Genomic DNA, 20416 nt, shown 5'->3' on the forward strand with positions numbered 1-20416 from the left:
GTGGTCTCTTACTTTTTTGCCAGATAAGTATAGCTAATTTTTCCCCACGTTTGTAGTGACTTTTATTGTGAAGCCAGAAGCTCGCCTCTCTAATATTCCTCCGTATCCGTTTCGCACTGCTACTGCCGTTCCTATCCAGTACGGTTAGCGAAGGTTTGTGTATGTGTTCAGATAAATGTACCATATTCCTTCATATTAATTAAGAAACTGTGAAGTGTGGGTTTGTTCGGAAGGCGCAATCTGAGGTTACATTATTATTCTACAAACTGTGGCTTTAGGTTCAGTGAAAATCCCCTGTATTTACTCATATTTTACGTAGTTGGCTCTTTAGCTAGTTAGCTAACGTTACCTGTCGGAGCTAGCGCTAGCTAATGCTAACTAGCTTAGCTAAATCGTATTAGCTGTAAACACCGGCAGTAACTAATGAATCTACAGTTTTAAATAATATGTTGATTAGAGATAATAGTTGTAGTTTTATCGCTGTATATATGAGCGTAGATTAAACCTGTGCAGCGTGTTGCGATATATGGGCCGCTGTCCCGAGGGTCGGCCCTCTGTAGCAGTTAATACAGCATTAGCAAAGTAAAAAAGAACGATTCAGTTCGGGGTACATTTGTTTATGGTCGATTTAGCTAATCTAGTTTAGTGATTTAAGCTACATTGTCAACAAAACTTTCAGATATTTAAACTAATCTAGCTAGCTAATCTCTTGAGATAATATTAGCCAAGTCTATGTATGTATACACTGTAAACATCATTACACACAACTGCAAATAGAACTTACACCAATTTCCAGACCTGTATAAGTTTTCTGTATAAGTTTTGGAAAAAGTCATGAAAAAATATTTTCCGTTTATTCACTGTTTTGGTTTTAAATTGATTTAAGGTGCTGATTTAAAAAAATAAAATGCTGATTTAATGCTGCCAGGCTCCATTCAGACACATATAACACAGAGTGGTGCAAAACATGCAGAAATGTAATTCAGCTATTTTTTAGGTGAGATATATAGGTCACTATAACCAGTTTTTGCAATGTCTGTACTGATGATCAAAGATCGTATGGTCATTAAAAATGGCCACGAAGGCATTGGTTCAAAAGTTTAGGTACCTTGCTTACATTAGCTACTGCATTTACTTTCAGTTACTTTGATAGCTATGTTTTTGTGTTTTGTTTCAATCTATATTCTCTCTATAATAAAGGAACCATGTCTGGCACGGGGGGCAAGCGTGCCTCAGGAGGGGACAGTCCTCCTGGCCCCCCAGAAAAGAAGATGAAGAAAGAAGAGAAAACTACAACAACCCTCATAGAGCCGATTCGTATTGGAGGGGTTTCCTCAACTGTGAGTTCCTGTTAGACAAAACTTTTTGGGTGTCTTTACAGTGATACTGTAAATGTCAGGCTCCGAACTGAAGCAAAACCCATGTTTACTCTTTTGTATCACTCTGTGCTTTGCAGGAGGAAATGGACATGAAGGTCATTCAGTTTAAGAACAAGAAGTTGTTTGAACGCCTTGAGCAAAGACAAGCTATTGAAGATGAGCTGAGAGAGAAGATTGAGAAGCTGGAAAAAAGACAAGCAACTGATGATACTACACTTCTGATTGTTAACCGCTACTGGACTCAGGTAATACGCACACCTAGTGAGTAAGTGGGACAGTAGAGTATAGTAGTGGGGGGAGCTATAAGTGTGACCCCATGCTTTAGGTGCAGGATTTATCATTAGCCCTGTATTACATTGCTTACTACTCTCTTTGTAATGTATGTGGATGGGTGTCAAAAAACAGTTTCGGGAACATAGAATTAATTTGTGTAAGCAGCTAAATGTTACCGGAAATATAGAATTAATATACTTTTAGATTACATTAGATTATATAGTTGTTTTCCACACCTCTTCTGTTGTGTTTACATTCTTCTGTTGTGTAACATTCAATGAGGTACTGTTATCTTACTGTAAGGAGCATAAATAGTTGGCTCATCTATTGTGAGCATGATACACAATATTTAAAGTGATACTTTTAGATGTAGACAAAGTGCACCAATATCTGCACATTTAAAAGATTTGCTGCAAAAAAAAATAGAAATTAAAAAAAGAAGAGCTTTTAATATAATTTTTGTGCACATATATGTGTTTAAATCTGTTTTGTGTATGTCAATAATGTAATATTAGCTCAGTGTATTTCCTACTGTAGAAACACTGAGTGCAGGGTCGAAAAATAGTGTGAATGGTACGATATTATAGTATTATAAGTACTTTAATGTGCTTTTATTAAATGAATAATTGTAAGACCATGTCTATAATTATTGGATAATGTGTAAAATATATATTTTTTAAATCTTGGATATACCTCTGGGCTGTAATTTCATATAGGATGTGACAATATGATTATAGTATAATTATAATTAACAATATAATTATCTGAGGAAAATGTTTCATCATATTATTGCAAATTACAAACTTTAATTTTTTTATGTACTATGCATACATGTATTTATGAAGAGCAGAGGAAAACCTTAATTCGTTCAATTTGTCTCTTTCTTCATGCAGCTGGATGAAAATGTTCAAGAATTACTGCAACGTGTTGAGCCTAAGGTTACTCCACTGACTGCGAAGACTCCTGCTAGTCCTCCAGCCTCTGCACCTGCCACTGTTCCTGCAACAGCCACCTCACCTGCCCCTGAATTTTCTGCCCCTCTGGTGGAAGGAGAGGATGGACTTCCTCAGCCTCCAGCTCCAGCAGAGGAGGAGGAACAGCAGCAGCAGCCCGAACAGGTACCACAGCCGGAGTCGCAACCGGAACAAGTGAAGAATCAGCCTGATGTGGATGTGAAGCCTCCTGAAGGTCCAGTACAGGATGGAATACCAGGTAACCACACATTTTTTTTTATTTATTTATTTTTAAATATAATGCACGTTATATCAGTATGTGGAATTTCAAACTAACATGCAAACGTTGCCGTGACTGCTGTGCATCAAGGAGTAACTGTACCAATCGTATGTATTTCTAAACACCTTAAGTTTTCTTAAGGCTTTAGACATTTTTGTGTTCTGTACTTAAAAGCAGATGCAAGGGCATTTTTCATTGTATACATTCCACTTTATCTGTTTTATTTCAGCCCCTCCTCTGCCTCCTCCACTGAGTGAGAGTGCAAAGGCCTTCCTCTCCACCCTGGATAACAGTAGTGAGGAGGAGCTCAGTTTGCAACTTCAAGACAGGATGCAGTTCAGCAAGGGTGCAGTAGCCTGCATGGTCTGCATCTTTGACTGTCTGCACAGTTCCATTGAAGAACTGTGTACTCGTGTACAGTCAGCAGGTAATTGATATTAATCAATAATATTTTAAAGCTTTTAATATTAATATTTTGGGGACTAATTATGGTAAATTGATGTGATGATTCAAGACTAAAGTTATATAATGAGTAATCCCATTTGACTACATTTTTAAAGGATGTATTGTGGTATTCTAATGGTTTATTTATTATAGAATAGAAACGTATAGAATTGTTTTTATTTATTTATTTTGTGACATTATTTTTCTGTCTATTTAAGTGTGTGAGGACGATGGTCAACGAGAGATTATTGCTACAAATCGCACACTGCTGGAAGAGAATAATAGACTACACGATTTGGCTTTCTCGCTGCAAGGGAGACACCACAAAATGTCAATGGAGGTATTCAGTTGTCTTGTGCTAGGTTCTTTATTGCTTGCATGTTTTGTTAATAACTGAAGGGGCTTTTTTCCTTACTGAAAGATGCACATTTCTTGGTTATGATTTCACCTGGAACTTATATGCATGTTTAAGACATAGAGTTGATTTTTTCTTTAAACAGGGTGAGTTCTGTTTTGATGTTTGCTTTCTTATTATAATCCCTTACTGAATTTGAATAATCTGTAAATCTCCCCACTCCACTTTCTGCTGGGTATTAATACATTTTCTAAATACCTGTAGCTCTTTCAGTACCTCAGTAAAGGCATTATTGTCACCCATGAATTCAGCACTGCTTGTTTCAATATTAAGTACCTTTTATTTAAGAATTTCCTGTTCTTATGTTCTTCCTGCAGTATAACGAACTGGTGGACAAAGTGACGAGCTCTGAAACAAAAGTTTCTGAGATGGAGACTGCTGTGGAGGACCTCCAGTGGGACATCGAAAAACTTCGTAAAAGGGAGCAAAAGCTCAATAAGCACCTAGCAGAAGCACTTGAGCAGGTTAGCTGTTGAAATTATGTGCATGAAATAAAATAATGCATAATCACATTTACAAACAATTTAAATAAAAATGAAAGTAAAGAAAACATTTGTTAAACTGTTTGTTTTTAGGGAGTTTAGTGTGTTATCAGTCGTAAAAGTTATATAATGAATAAATGTATTTAAAACATAGTGTTTTCATTTTTTTCATTATTTGTTCTTTTATTTATTTACTACTGCTTTTTGTTCCTCAGCTGAATTCAGGCTACTATGCGTCTGGCAGCTCTGGTGGCCTCCCAGGTGGTCAGATTACTTTAAACATACAAAAGGTAATATTTCAGCTTTAAAAGTTATTTCTGTTATAAATACAGATGTATTTTATTGTTAATTTTTGGCTTTAAATTAAGGTTTATCTTGCAATGAGGTTTATCTTGCAATTTTCTTGTCAGTTTGAGTTGCTGAATGCTGAATTGGAGCAGAATCAGGAGTTGGCCAATAGCCGGATGGCAGAGTTGGAGAAATTGCAGCAGGAGTTACAGGAGGCGGTGCGGGAAAATGAGAAACTAAAGGTACTATGATATCAAATTTAACCCTTTTGTTTTTTAGTGAACAATATATTGTCCCAGGAATTATTACAATAAACAATTTCATTGTAATTTAAAAATAATTGTATGCCACTGTTTGTTAGGAAAATGTAGGAATTAATATTCTACACAAATTAAAGAAAAACAATGCTTTTAAGAAAAGCAGCTCATTTACGACAATTGTCTCAGAAAGATGAGCCAAAACAGCGATACAGCAAAGTACTGGCCATTTTAGCAGATATCAGCATAACACAAAAATAACCTGAGTGGCCATGTAAACAAAAATGAGAGAGAGACTTACTCTCTTACTTTAAGAGCAAACATGAGGAAACAGAGCTGCATGACTGACTAAAAGTAACGTCTCCCCTAAAATACATGCAATTAAACGTAAATGGCAATGCCGTGGTGGCAAAAATGAACAGTGCCATGTTCGTTTATTGTAAGATAAGTGAATAATCAAGGTAATTATTGTGACAAGCCTAATAATGATAATAATATATTAGTATTAATATTGTGCACATTATTTTTACACCATTTGGTGAGAAGAGTGTTTTGGGACTTTGGTTGGCGTGAATAATTCTTTGACTTGATGTAACAACTCAGTACACAACCCTGTTATTTTGGTTCAGAATGATGTCTTTTGCTTTTCCAAGTGTAGAATCTGAACTCCACTTCTGCAGACAATGGCAGAGGAAAAACTGTAGTCATGAGTCTGGAGCTTCCTGTATTCCTACTAATGAACCTGGTTTAGGTTATTTAAAAACTTTGTGGAATTGGTCTAAAGGACCGAACTATGCAACTGAGATTTATTTCTTTAAATTTAGTTACTTTTCTATATGCCAAGTAAAACCAAATAATTAGGATTACCATTTGGGACGGCAAATTAAAGATTTAATCACCCACTTCTTTGCAAGATCTATCAGGTAGGCATCTCCATAATTCGCTGAATTAAACCTACTTCCGTTCTCTCTCTAGTCTGTTGCTGTGGTTGTTGATGATTCAGTCAGCAACTGATTTAAGCCCACTTCCGCCATCGTCACCGTCTTTCACCCTTCTGTGTTACTGTGGCTGTTTATGATCTTATCACCATCATTTCTGCAATCTGAATGTTTAGCTGTTTGATGTGACATCATTCAGGAAGATGATAAAATTCTACAGCAGTTAGGATTAAACACTGGGCCCAGCCCAATTCCCTTTACTCACTTTTTAAATACCAACTACATTGAAAACTCTTTACAGGGGTCATCAGGTAGGCACCTCCCTTTACCAGTGTTTTGCTGAATTAAGTCATATCAGTATTCAAATATTGTGATTGCATATGAGACAGGATTCTGCAACTCTAAATTGCTGCCTTTTGTGTTTTTTGTTTGTAAGATTGACCTACGGAACATTCCAGAGGAGGTAGTGAAGGAGACTCCAGAGTACAGGTGCCTCCAGTCTCAGTTCTCTCTACTGTACAACGAGTCTCTGGGAGTGAAGACCCAGCTGGACGAGGCTAGGGCTTTGCTGCTTACTGCGAAGAATGCTCATTTACGACAAATAGAGCACATGGAGGTTAACATCAAGAGCACACTATGTTTCTGCATATTTAATGCTTTTCTAAAAATAATATTGGTGCTAGCCAGAGCGTGGATAGCTTTTTTTTAACCTCTAATCTTTTTCTTTGTAGAGTGATGAGCTGTCTCTTCAAAAGAAGCTAAGAACAGAGGTCATTCAGTTAGAGGACACTCTAGCTCAAGTGCGCAAGGAATATGAGATGCTCCGAATCGAGTTTGAACAGAATCTTGCAGCCAATGAACAAGCAGGTATAGGCAGTTTATACAGGTACTGTTATTGACTTGCAGATGGCTTTTAAGTTTTAATTTCATTCAAGCAAATTCCCCTGGGGCAGACTTGCTTTACTGTAATCATGGTAAAAGAGAGGAAGTCTGTGGGGGTGGTGTATCCTGTCATCACTTTTCTTATTGTTCATTATTTTGGCTCTAGTTCAGTGCTTACCAAGCATCAGATACTGAAACAACTACCTGCTTATCAACACCACCATCTTTTCTTCTCTACTTCTATCTTTTTACAGGCCCGATAAACAGAGAAATGAGACATTTAATCAGCAGTCTTCAGAACCACAACCACCAGCTCAAAGGGGATGTGCAGAGATACAAGAGGAAGTTGCGTGAGACCCAGATGGAAATCAATAAGGTTGAGGTCTCCTTTTCACCTCTCAGTGTCTGTGAACTTTACATGTAGAAGGGGCGGGTTTTCTGTGGAAAATGAAAGTATCGTTTTCATCCTTTTATGATGAAATTGCAAATTTTGTTACAGTGACGTAGACACAAGTAGATCGGCCAGGTTTTACAAGATTGTGAAAGTGGTGACTTAGGGGTAAATGCAGAGTGGAAGCTACAATTGTACTATATCCTAAAGTAATATATTACTTTAATGTAGTAGTAATTACTTCTTTTTTTGACTTAAACATGCAGTCGTAAGCCCCTGTCCAGTTCAAACTAAATTACTTCTGATAAACCACCATTCTATATAAGCTATACATTATATAGCTTTATGATTTATACCACAATCTTTATATTAAAGTTTTGTTTAAAGTTTTGTTGAGTTTTTCTGTCTTTTTGCTTTTTATCCTAATTTATGTTTTGTAACATAATTTTATGTTTTTTCAGTTGAAGTGCCAGAGTGGAGAATCCGGCAGTGTACTGATGTTGGAAGAGACTGTAAGTGATGGTGGGCTGGATGTAAAGAAAGAGGAGGATGATGACCAGGAAGAAGAGGAAGAAAGGAGACGAGAGCTGGAGAGACAACGAGCCCGGGAGCGTGAACGAGAGGCGGAGAGAGAGAGGGAGAGAGAAAGAGAACGGGAAAGGCAGCGCAGTGAAGAGCTGAAGAGGAAAGACTCAGATACACTCAAGATGCTCAGGGCAGAACTCAAGTAGGTCTTCTCCTTTTTTTTTTCTTTCTAACTTCTACAATGACAGGGACTAGTACCATATCTGGTGACCTTTGCCCCATGCCCCATGGACGCTCTGAAACTCTGCACTGACTTGCATTGAGCAGGGCCTCCTGCATTGAATGTAAATATAGTAATTCCTGCCAAAGTTGCTTGTTTTTTGCACTGACAATTCTAGCCAAACAGCGCTGGTCACAGTCTTTTTCACACACTGCGCTGTCTATTGTAGGTGATAATACATTTTATGACACATTTCCTGTCTGTACACTTGTGACACTGTGGATTAAGGAATTTAAACCTTTTAGCACAATTTCTGTCCATCTGGCACCCACCATCAGGCATCACTGAAAAATTAACATTGCCTTGCCATTAGCAGACTGACCAGTGTTTAACCTCATCTACAAGATAACATCTCACAACTTATACAGGTGTAGGTGTACCCAGGTTACGTCCTCCTGTCCTATGACTTTTGGCATGTCAGTGTATGTAAAGCATACCATGTTTTTCAAACATTTTGGTGACATCAGCGATACAGTGTTATTCATTGTAAGTTCTGCTTTAAACAGTTACATTTATACTGATTCATTAACTGTGCTACATTCTCTAATCAGGAAAGCCCAGGAGTCTCAGAAAGAGATGAAGCTCCTGCTGGACATGTACAAGTCTGCTCCAAAAGAGCAGCGAGACAAAGTGCAGCTCATGGCAGCTGAGAGGAAGTCCAAAGCAGAGGTCTGCATTCTCTCCAAATATAACTTTCTCTTTCTTTATTAAGATGCATACAAAACAGATGCTTATTGTGCAGTTTGTTCATTCAGGTGGATGAGTTGAGGCAGCGAGTGCGGGAGCTTGAGGAAAGAGAGAGGAAGGAGAGTAAGAAGCTGGCTGACGAAGATGCTCTGAGGAAGATTCGAGTGGCGGAGGAGACGATTGAACATTTGCAGAAAAAGCTTACTGCCACTAAACAGGTATGCTTGGTCAGGACAGTAAAGGCTCAGAATGCTTGGTTATTAAAGACTGGGTTGTGGGTTTGATATGTGGGTTTACTAAGCTGTCATTGTTGGCTTTTCAGCAATATCTCTAGTTTGTTCTTTTGATTTTGCATGTTACATATTACAAAACACCTTTTTATTCAATTGTCACTCCAAGAGTAAAGAATTGAAGTGTGAACCCACAAAACGACACTTAAAAAGGTTACCACTGTAATGAACTTTAATGTGTGCTCTGTGCTCAGGAGGAGGAAGCCCTGCTAAGTGAGATGGATGTGACGGGCCAAGCTTTTGAGGACATGCAGGAGCAGAATAGCAGGCTAATGCAACAGCTGCGAGAAAAGGATGATGCCAATTTTAAATTAATGAGCGAGAGAATCAAATCCAACCAGATCTACAAGCTGCTACGAGAGGAGAAAGAGGAACTGGCTGACCAGGTGCTGACCTTCAAAACCCAGGTACGTAAACAGCACACAGGTATAAATACTGCAGTGTGCAGAGAGCCGGTGAAAGTAGATAAACATGTCATCACTGTCACTCAAAAACTGTCTCTACAAAACGTCAAATTTACAGAAGTAAAAAAAATCCTGTCTTTCATTGGAACTCAGTGGAATAATGTTTATTTCCAAGTGATTTTAACCAGTTTTGTACTTCTAGAACTATGTTTTTAAAAAAAACAATGTAAAATATTAAGAGATAAGGTTTTATTGTGACAGCGATTATTTATTTGTATTGATTAATATAATTCTCTACTACTAATTTAAGCCAATGGTAATCTTTCCTCCAAGGTTGATGCTCAGCTGCTGGTAGTGCAGAAACTGGAGGAGAAAGAAGGCATCTTGCAGAGTTCACTAGCTGCTTTGGAGAAAGAATTGGCGCTGCGCACACAAGCTTTAGAACTAAACAAGCGCAAGGTAAATGGAAGACTGTACACTGAACCTCAATTTTTATTCTTTTAAATGTTTTATTTAATAAGATTACAACTTATTCACTATATGTTCTTATATATATTTTTGTTCTTAAAAACTCAAAGGTGCTTTCCTCAAAGGTGCTGACATTGCTCAATGCATTTTTATTTTGGACTTAAACTTATACATTGTGGCTGTTTTGTTAGAAGTTTTCTCCTTGAACAAAGAAATATTGGTGAATGAGGAACGCTTTTATTAGAAAATGACATACAACAGAACTATACCTGGTAAAGATCTAGACACCTCTAAGAAATATTATTAACTGCATTCATCCTTATCTTGAACTTAGGCAGTGGAAGCGGCACAGTTGGCTGAGGACCTGAAGGTGCAGCTGGAACACACCCAGGCCAAGCTGAAGGAAATCCAGACGTCTGTGCTAGAGAACCGTACAGCACGTGAGAGGGAGAGCAGCAACCTTAAACGCGCACAGGTCCTTAAACATATGCTTACCAATGCTAAAAGTAAATGTGTTTTTTTTTTTAATCTAAAGTAAGGGAGGCTGATGCAGTATTTAATGCCTGTCTTTTAGGAAGACTTGTCTAGACTCCGCAGAAAGCTGGAGAAGCAGAAGAAGGTGGAGGTATATACAGATGCTGATGAGATCTTGCAAGAGGAAATCAATCAGTATAAGGTAAAGGAACCAGCCACAGCTGCTCTGAAGGCTGATTAGTATTGTCCATCATATAGTTAGTCGTGTTTTACGTGTATTTATTAACACTAAAACATGTTTTTAATTGTATTTCTTTACAGGCTAAACTGCGCTGCCCCTGTTGTAATATTCGAGATAAGGAGACTGTACTTACGAAATGTTTCCATGTCTTCTGCTATGAATGCTTGAAGACTCGTTATGACACTCGCCAGAGGAAGTGTCCGAAGTGCAACGCTGCTTTTGGAGCCAATGATTTCCACCGCATCTACATCACATAAGCTGAAGATGGTGAAGATGGGACAGTTAGCAGAAATAATAGTAAAGAGATGGGGAAAGTAGATTTTAAGAGCTGAGAGAGAACAGTTTTTGTGGCATATTGTTTTGCTCACAAAGCTGTTTCCAGTATGTCTGTGATCAGTTGGTGCTAGAGACCAAATGGACAGGAGTTTGCAGATTGAATGAGTGCTTGTGTATAGCTGATGTATCTGAGTCTATGAATTGTTTTTTCACTTTTATTTTCTAGTGTTTTTTGGTGTAACTTAATAATGTGTTTTTTGTTTTGTCATTTGTTGTGTTTGCTTTTTGAATGTGTACTGGAACTTTCTATAAAGAAAAAAAAAAACAGAGCTGCACATCACCACAGTCCCTTAAACAGCCTTTCCCATACAAGTTAATGTGTTGCAGACGCTAACAAGGTAATAGAAAATGTGCATCTGTAAAACATATTGCAAACATGTTTTCCTTGTGGTAGTCATGGGTTTTATTTGAGTGAATAGCACAGTAACTGCATTCACTAATGGGATCCAGCTTCTGATGTAATGCTCCACTCTCAGGCTACTGACGTACGTAATGATCATGAAGGACAGACAGATCCATGAGAAAAGCTCAGGACTCTGGTAAAAATGCTATTGCAGAATCCATGCGAAGAGTTTGAGTTTTAACTTGAGGTAAATAGGAATTCACGTTTTGCTCTTGGGCCCTTTGTAATGGATGTCGTCTACATAGTTACTGTACCTATCTAAAGTCTGTGGAGTGTAAACACCATAGCTCACCATAGTATGGTTTCATTTGCAGCCCACATTTGAACAGTGTGTCTTCATTATGAGAGCCTGTGAGAGCCAGCAGTTAAGGTGGAGTGTTTTTCTGTCCTCATTTAAGAGGTTCTGTATGAGATTTGTTAGTGTGTCCAGGTGCTTACACAAAGAATTCACAGCATAGCTGTTGCATGACATCAGGATCAGAGATGAGGATGCACCCACGGGTCTAGTTAATCAGATCTAATGTGGCTTTTTGGCTTGTCCTAAACATTGAAATGTATAACAGCCTATACCTCCACTGTGAAATGTGCTTGTGTGAAACCATTCTTTTCCTTTGAAGCCAAAATGAGGTTCTCAGCATTGTTTTTGCTTCATATGAACATGAAGAAGGGTGGCCTTAGGTCTGATGAAACCTTCACAGAAAAAGTAAGCTTTCTTTGGAGGCTTAAACCTGAAGAGGGTTTAGAGGGCTGTTTTTCTTTTTGTTAACATGGAAAAGGTTGGGCTACAACTCAGTCTGCTAAAGTGATTGTTTTGCACCATGACAGAATGAGATTTTGCCCCAGGGGTTTTCATCAGAACAAACTCATGATGTCATTGCCATATGAGCTAAATGCAGTTCACATGCGAGTATGCACTCCTGTAACTCTCAAAAGTGGGGTTTATCCCTGGAATGCCCAAATACTGTCAGTTTACACATCTATAGAAAGTACATTTTTTATGTTGTGTATTTACTAGTTTGTGTCTGAGTACAATAAATGCAAAAAAACTTGAACAGTTTGAGTGTCTTAAACAACTGTTTTGCATCTGGCTTGAAATTAATCTTGAAACTGCAGAAAAAAAAATCAAAATGGTAAAATGCATCTGGTGAGACCAAACAGGCCAATGGAGTGTTGTAATCTAGAAGTGACATTCCGGGGAGACCCATGCTGTCTGTGGGTGAGCAGTATCCTGCTGAAAATTCCATGAAAGGGAACATGGCTGCAAGAAGTGTTTCTTGTGTCCCTTGTATCACTACTAGGGGTGACCTAGTGAACTTTTACGTGCAATTATTGCATTTATTTTTAATGGGCAAGTATGCGGCTGAAACAGGCAGTCTAGTGCATCCCAATTTTTTTTTAAATCAGAAAAAAAAGTTTGGGAAGAGGGATAATGCCCCCCTCTTTTTTCCCTTACATTACTTTTACTAAAACACTTAAGGTTTACTTTGAAACAAGTACCGTTACTTGAGTAAAAAGCTTGATACTTCAACTTCTACAGAAGTACAGCTCTGGAAAAATAAAAAAAGAAACCACTTCAGTTTCTGAATCAGTTTTTCTGATTTTGCTATTTATAGGTATATGTTTGAGTAAAATTAACATTGTTGTTTTACTCTAAAACTATGGACAAAATTTCTCCCAAAATCCAAATAAAAAAATTGTCATTTAGAGCATTTATTTGCACAAAATGAGAAATAGCTAAAATAACAAAAAGATGCAGAGCTTTCAGACCTCAAGTAGTGCAAAATTTGAAGAGTTCAGAAATCAATATTTGGTGGAATAACCCTGGTTTTTAATCAAAGTTTTCATTCTTCTCCATGTCTTCCAAACAGCTTTTGGATAACTTTATACCACTTCTGGTGCAACAATTTAAGCAGTTCAGTTTGGTTTGATGGTTTTTAAGTTGGTAAAAGCAAAGAAACTTTTCAAATAATTTCGAAGTGGTCTCATATTTTTTGCCAGAGCTGTATTTATAAACCCTATCTATACTTCTACCTAAGTAATAAATGTGAAGTGTTTTTTCTTTCGTTAACATCTTTTTTTTTATGATTTTACAATTAGAAATCTCTGTATTATAAAACAACATTGAAATTTGAACCAAAAGATAAGGGGTCAATCACACATCAATGTGATTGTTAATACTTTGAAAACACCTTTATAATTGAGATAATTTTGTAAAAAAATTATCCTTAACTGTTGATCCTGAAACTAAAGCAGAAGAGGTTTTTAGTCGTTGCTCGTGTCTTCTGTGTTTGCTTATGGTGTTGCCCCGCCACCCGTGTTAATAATTCCAGCACGCGCACTCGCACGCACGTACACTGCTCTCTGACTACTCTGTTTGCGCGCTTGGAGCAAGCTTCAGGAATGACGTCGCTGGGTGTGGTGACTTTATGAGCTCTGAGCCCTGAGTTTGCTCAACATCGCTTTAGTGGGAGACTGGGGTCTTACTCCAGCAGAGACCAGACCCAGCAGAAGTCTGAGTTTAGAGAGTTTTTAGTGGGTAAAAGTAACGAGAGTTTACACACTGTTTTACACACATTCTTTATTCAGGACAGGCGTGTTCCCTACCCCGTGTAAATGTGTGTGTGTGAGAGAGAGCTCTGAGCTTCAGGGATGCCCTTCCTCTCTCTCTCCGCTTGTCGAGCCTCATTAATAGATTCTCAGTACAGTACATAGGAAATGAGTCAGAGGAGCTCAGAGCCCAGTGCGTGGGTGTGGGCGCTATTAAAACAAGGCCGAGACTCACGGTGACTCATTCACATGCTCGGCCCTCTCCGCAGCTCAAAAACAGCGAGCCAGCTGCGGTTCTTTATCTCCTCCACACTGTTTTACACGCAGGATCTCAGCGCCATGGACCTCCACTCCGCGTGTCGGCTCCTGTGTTTAGTCCTCGTGGCCGGGACTCATTTAAGCGGAGGAATACACGCGGAGAAAAGTAAGGACAGCTTTTCGGTCTCTTCACAAACTTTCCCACGACTTAACCTAACTAACCCAGCTCCTTAATAATATCCACCTTAACAACTGCACCAGCGGCGTGGGGCGGCTCTGCGCATGCGCCGACGTTAGTGATGAACATATTAGTAAAGTTTTCACGTGTTTTTTATTTTTCTCTTTTTAATAATAACTATTATATATATTTTGTTTTTCTTTTTGCTCGCTTGGATTACACAAACTGAATCCGAATCTGAGCTTACTATTATTATTTTTATCTGCTTGAGGGTAATCAAGGAAAAAACTGTAAATGGTGATTAAAAAATACTATTACATTACATTACATTTTTAACCCATGTTGACATGGATGTCAAAGACCCTTTACTCCTCTGTGGTCACTTTAGTTATGCTAAAGCAATGTTTTAAAATGCTTTGATTTGGACCTCTTAAAAAGCTTCTCAACAAATAACTATACATATCATGTGTGTAAATGTGTAAAGTTCCTTACAGCACTCTGTCCTTTACTTAAACTCATTTTCCTTAAGTGCTTAAATGGCATACATATACACTGAACATCCTGAGAGAAGCATCATCACTTGGTGAATCTGTGTGAATCTGTGAATCTGTGCTCGTTCATCTGACCTTTTTTACAGATCATTTTTTAAAAAAGATTTCTAGAACAAACTGTTAAAATACAAGTTATGAAATTATCATTTCAATGATTTTAACCTTAAAATATTTAGTCATGTACACACAAAAGGAAACATGAACGAGCTGCTCATTGAATTTGAATTTGGTATCAATATTTAGAAATGGCAATGGGTTCTTGAATTAATGGGTAAAAATGTGATTTAGGTTTGCCAGTATGCTATTTTTTTTTTTCAGCTATAACTTTAAATCTATTTCAGCTGGGAACTGGGATTTTCTGATGTTATGATTTTATCCTACCTGCTGTTTTATTACAGCAGCTTACATAACGTTACACTAATAGCACGTTTGCCAAAGATGGCACAAATCAGAACTAACTGTATTCATACAAAACTACCGCACTATTTAAGGTGGAACTGATAATTATAGTAGTATACAGTATAGAGAATATAGGAAGTAAAGAGAAACTTTGCTTCTCTCGGTTAACGCTGGCTAACTTATTTAATTTCCCCTTTTTAAGAGACTGTAAATGATCTAGCTATAGCTAACAGGCTATGCTGTGCTGTAGGCAGCTGTAGAGCATGTTATAGTGTAGAGGGTGTGTCAGCTGAGCCCTGGCGTTGTTTAAACGTGTAGTTTAAACATTTACCGTAGAGAGGGAAAAAAGAGCGGCGCAGCTTCGTGTTGGGTGAACATGGCGTGTTTAGCTGGAGCGCAGTTTCAATAAAGACCCGCTTCCTCCAGACTTCCCACCGGTTCCGCATTCCGATGTCCTTATTTCACTCAGCCTCGCGCGGCGGGAGCTGAATTTCAACAATCCCTGGAGTGGCAGACCTCCTCCTCTACAGTCAGAGAGAGAGAGTGTGTGTGTGTATGCGTGTGTGAAAAGTTCTGCAGCAGTGTCTTTATTCAGAAAATATCTTTAGACCACTTTCTGAGAGAAGTTCAGCCTCAGCTGTAAGCAGACAGTCATCACTGTGACCCTGAGCACAGCCAGGACAGTGTTTAGACTGCAGCTCAGTTATGAAACACTTTACGCTGGATTGCATCATATTAGAGGCTTTCAGGTCACACAGAATACAACTTCATATTAGACCAACAATAACATGTCTAACATGTCTTTTCAAATCATAATATATACAGGTTATTAAAGTATAGACTACCTTAAACTGCATAGGTACAATACCTGGCAGACATTTTAGAATATCCCTGTTTTTTAGTCCACTGGCAGTGCTGCTGTCAGACATCTAATTCTTCTCTTTACTGCTAAAACTGAGACAGCTTAACTAAGTCCAATGTTAAGCTAAGCTAAAGGCGCTGTTGCCATGTCGGTCAGCCAGACCTCTTCTTTTACCAGTTTTCTTCAGTTTCCGTGAATCTTTAGCCCTATCCAGGCAGGATTAATTTCTCAAGGGGACGTCTGTGAAAAATATTTCACACTTCTACACAGTGATTAAACTTTTGCATCTGGACTGCAGTTGAAAAAACAGGACAGGAAGACCAGTGAGTTTTTTGGCTTTCTTGGTCACTTGACATTGCGTTCAGTAGCCCCTTCATGTCCACTTACAATTGTGTTTACTTGGATCTCCGTGGAAACGTGTGCCTAAAGTGTAGTTACGGTGCATGGCAGTGGACTAACGGGAATAAAATCCACAGAGGACCCCCTTAAAAAAAGGGAAAATTACCCCTTAGAAACGAATCACATCCGGATAGGGCTTTTGAATGTGTAGGATATATATATATATATTCTAACTTAGTTGATTTATTTTTTTTTTATTTTGTTCATTGTATTTAACCACAATCTAAATTCATATGCTGCATTTAAATGCCCTCACAGGAATATACACAGCCTATAGGCTGTATGCGAACAGAAATAACTATAGGCTAAATAGACATGCATAGGTATAAGCCATGTATCGTGATACATTTGGTTACATTATAAACACAGCTGCCTATGGGTTACATATAAGCACAGACAGTTAACTTATAGACTACATACAAACACTGGCAGTTAACTATAGCCTCAATTTAAACCCAAATGATAAAAATGTATTCTTTATACAAGCATTAATGACAGGTACATATATTAAGTATTAGTTACTGCAGGCTTTATATAAATACATAGATAATTACATGTAAACTACATGCAGCATACATTAACCTATGGATAGTTTACCTGTAGTAAACCTCAAATAGACAGATTGTCTCTTTCTATACTCATTTTGCTATTGCATGGTATACTATGCATGTTGTCACACTCTATTTAAAGATACTATTAATCACATACAGGTCTGTTGGCCACAATGTACAAACTGTCCTAAAATATAATTGGAAAACATCAGTGTTATTTCAAATGAATTTCATAAAGAAAGTCAGAGCATATATGAGTGGGTGTCTCTAGTTTCAGACCTCAGCCTCCTGTTCTGTATGTAGACGTTCACAGGATATGACTGTGAAGTATCGTTTTCACTGATTCATTGCTCAGCTGATTTCACACACACAAAGACATATCAGATTTATTGTAAATTGTATATCTATATCTGCAGGACAAAAAGTGAGCTGTTTTTTTAACAGAAAGTGTACCATTTATCTTTATCCATGAGTCGTCCCTAATTAAATGCAGTGCTTTAGATATATAGTGTTGCCCTCAATGCAGTTCATGTGCGAGAGAAAGTGGTTTCAAAGAGATTCTGTGGTACATGTCTGTCTGACCACAGGCTTTCATATTTCTGAGACATCTGCGTCACAGGTTTAAGGTGAACTGCAGCTGCAGTTCTATTGCTGATTCTCACAAACCCTAAGATTTTCCTCAAGTCACTTCTCCCAGTAATTTACTCTCTGCGTAAGAGTTCTGTAGCTACATCTCTGTCTGGGTTGATCTCAGACGTTCATGCAGATGAAGCACTGCTTGCGCACTCAGAGAGTGAGTTATAGCATTTCCCCACAAGTTCTCTACCACATCACTTGAACGGAATTTCCCTGCTTGTTTCATATGAATTAGAGACAACAACACTTCACTGGATTTTCTTGTGAATTTCAATTAAATTGTAGTGTGACTCAAGAATAGAATCACTGAATATTTATTTCCATCAGGTAAGTTTTGTGCTTTGAGGCAGCGGTGAGTTGTTATTAATGTGTGATTTCTTCTTTTTCTTGCTTACAGACCCATCCTGTCAATACCAAGAGTTTTACAACAATGATCTTGGAGAATGTATACCCTGCTCTATATGCATAAAATATCCCAAAACCCCATCATGTGACACATGTGAGTACAGATACATTGTTAATTACTTTCATGTGTTGGCAGAAATCTGTGCTGTAAACTTGTAGTACATTTAAATGAGCTCATAAAGGGTGCACTTATTTGCAGTTTACTAAGTTCAGTATGTGCTGATGTATAACCTTGTTTGTGCCTTTTTCCTTCACATGAGTTCCTTTGCACTGCCTGTAATTCACTGCATTATGACCCGCCAGTGCTGCAATACCTCAGCGTTTATGCTAACATCAGGAGTGCTTTGAGTCTTGCTGTGAGGTTCTGAACAAAGAACTGGAGTTCCTCCAGTAATATTGTCCTCTGTTAAACAGGCCCAGCCGTAGTGCCTTCAGACCCTTGGAGGTTGGCAGCCATCACCAGTTTTTCAGTGCTTGCAGCTTTGGTTGTTTTTGGATCATTGCTAATAGGAGTTCTAGTTCATCAATGCAGGTCCAGAAGGACTTTACGTGGTAAGAACCAAACAGAGATATATACTGTATAGTTTTAATCATGAATAACCATGTTTTGATAATGCTGACAATAATTTTTGTCTGGAAGATCTTGTAAATAATTAGAATTATCTTGTGCATCATTTAGAGCCAATTGAGGAAACTACAGGACCACTTTATCCAGTGTAGGAGCAGCACTAAGTAGGTATTCTGCCTCTCTGTTTATGATTATATTGATACACACTTTGTCAAACAGGTTTACATGACATTGCACACAACACAACTACTACAGGCACTATATATTTGTGTACATTATGTTTGTATGTCTTCCCATTGCAATGAGTGTATTGTTTACTGATATAAAAAAAAAAACTTTTAAAATAACTTTTTAATGGATGATTACTGTTTGGAGGAAAACAAACAGTGACACTAATACAGCATGTACAATGGTTATGCCTTTTTGTTATGTTTGATATTTTCTCTAATACACTGCATGTCCAAATATGTGAGGACACCCCTTCAAATGAATGCATTTAGCTACTTCAAGTGCGAATGCACACACACAGCTTGTCTAGTCACTTGTCTAGATAAGAATGGGAAACTCTGGAGCAGATGAATTCGAACCTTTTGGCATCACAGGTCACAGATATATTGCCCCCCAGCATTGAGCTGTGAAGCAGTGGAATGATGGTACACCAGAGTTGAGGTGTGAGGTGATCATCCAACATCCTGACCTCACTAAAGCAGTCATTAAATGCAGTTAAATCCTCACAGCAGGGCCCCAAATCTGAGTAGAAAGTCTTCCCTGTACTGCAGAGACAGTTATTAAAACAAAAGCAATAAAATGAAATTGTAATACCCTTGATTTCAGAAGATACATCTTAATAGACACATAGGCCAATAATGTTTGTGCAAATAAACAAGCAAATAAGTAGCAACGGGGCTCTAAAATGTGCTAATTTTGTCTTAACATTTTGTTAAAATGTTAAAAAGTGTAATTTGTCTTCTAAAAGCTGTCTGCTTTCTATTTGTTTTTTTTAGCAAAATCTGATGGAACAGAAGAAGACCAGACAACCAAGTTAGTTCAGTCAGTGAAGAGCTGGCTGATACATTGAGTGTTCTTTGAGCATGTAACTCTTCTAATTTATTTTGTTGGTAGATCAAGCTAGAGGTGTTTAATGCACTCCGGAGTAAGCCTGTCGCACTGTCCCCATGCTCTCAAAAGCTGCACTGAGACCTCCTCATTCACTGTGCAGAAGGTGTGAGCAGAGTAGAGGTGCTATATGAGTATTATCCTCTTCATGACAGCGATTGGGTTCCCGAAAATAGGTCAATGGATTGCTTCTGAGCTTCGAGTCGACTTTCTACGGTCACTTTTCTGACAGGCATTACCCTTTTAGGTGTTACAATGAGGACCTTTGCTTTTTTTTTTTTTTTTTATATCTTTTTAAAACCCCTATGCACTTATTTTTATAGATGTCCTTTTGTAGATTTCTTTGTTTTTTATTTATAGAGATTTACCAGTGAAAACTGCCTTAACGTGCCAGGAGAATAGTGTTTATGAACAAGGGCTGTACGTTACACAGCAATACATTTTGTACAATAACTATTTACCTCCATGTTAGATTTATTCTGCCTTATGGCATATTGAATGTATTGTGTAACCAATGTTTTCTAGATCTGTGATCTGTTTTATATTTGAGTACTATGCACTGTTACTTATTGTAGTATCAACAATGTTCTGAGACTGACTGGCAAGACCTATGCCCGTCTATGGTATTAAAGTTGTAGGACAGTTCACACTCTACAAGGATGCCAGTGGGAAAAAAAACATGAATCTGATTAAGACTGCCACAGGTGCAATTAGCCAGTTAAAGAGGTGGATGTGGCCACAGAAACGTCTAAAATCCACTGAATTCCTAATAAAGACATCCTACAGTTCATGTTTCAACATGCCATTACATTGTGTGTGATTGTCCAAGGTGTCCAATTGATGGGCTATATGTTCT

At 38.0% G+C, this 20416-nt stretch overlaps 1 protein-coding gene and 1 long non-coding RNA gene across 3 annotated transcripts; both read left to right on the forward strand.

The window, feature by feature from the left end:
- Positions 1-81: 81 nt before the first annotated feature.
- Positions 82-12142, forward strand: rnf40 (ring finger protein 40). 2 transcript variants are annotated; one of them, XM_007259152.4, is made up of 20 exons: positions 82-153; positions 1201-1340; positions 1457-1624; positions 2546-2864; positions 3115-3312; positions 3548-3669; positions 4062-4208; positions 4442-4516; positions 4637-4756; positions 6146-6325; positions 6441-6576; positions 6846-6967; positions 7444-7709; positions 8339-8456; positions 8543-8692; positions 8959-9171; positions 9502-9627; positions 9971-10111; positions 10211-10312; positions 10432-12142. In XM_007259152.4, the coding sequence occupies exons 2-20, from the start codon at positions 1206-1208 to the stop codon at positions 10606-10608; spliced, it is 3015 nt and encodes a 1004-aa protein (XP_007259214.3). In that variant the 5' UTR covers positions 82-153; positions 1201-1205; the 3' UTR covers positions 10609-12142. The 2 variants fall into 2 exon arrangements, with proteins under 2 accessions (XP_007259214.3, XP_015463877.3); XM_015608391.3 differs by having other exon boundaries at positions 97-159.
- A 1415-nt stretch (positions 12143-13557) lies between these two features.
- LOC103040174 (uncharacterized) lies at positions 13558-20358 on the forward strand. Its single transcript, XR_455621.4, has 5 exons — positions 13558-14061; positions 17869-17970; positions 18291-18428; positions 18556-18608; positions 19449-20358. It is a non-coding gene; the product is annotated as an uncharacterized LOC103040174 (long non-coding RNA).
- The last annotated feature ends 58 nt before the right edge of the window (positions 20359-20416 follow it).

This window comes from Astyanax mexicanus, chromosome 15 (genome assembly GCF_023375975.1).
Source record: "Astyanax mexicanus isolate ESR-SI-001 chromosome 15, AstMex3_surface, whole genome shotgun sequence".
NCBI classification, from domain to species: domain Eukaryota; kingdom Metazoa; phylum Chordata; class Actinopteri; order Characiformes; family Acestrorhamphidae; genus Astyanax; species Astyanax mexicanus.

Coding starts and splice junctions, on each gene's coding strand:
- rnf40 (XM_007259152.4), top strand. CDS start 1,206: ATGTCTGGCACGGGGGGCAAGCGTGCCTCAGGAGGGGACAGTCCTCCT. Junction 4,209..4,441: donor TAGCAGAAGCACTTGAGCAG/GTTAGCTGTTGA, acceptor TTTGTTCCTCAG/CTGAATTCAGGCTACTATGC. Junction 8,693..8,958: donor AGCTTACTGCCACTAAACAG/GTATGCTTGGTC, acceptor CTCTGTGCTCAG/GAGGAGGAAGCCCTGCTAAG.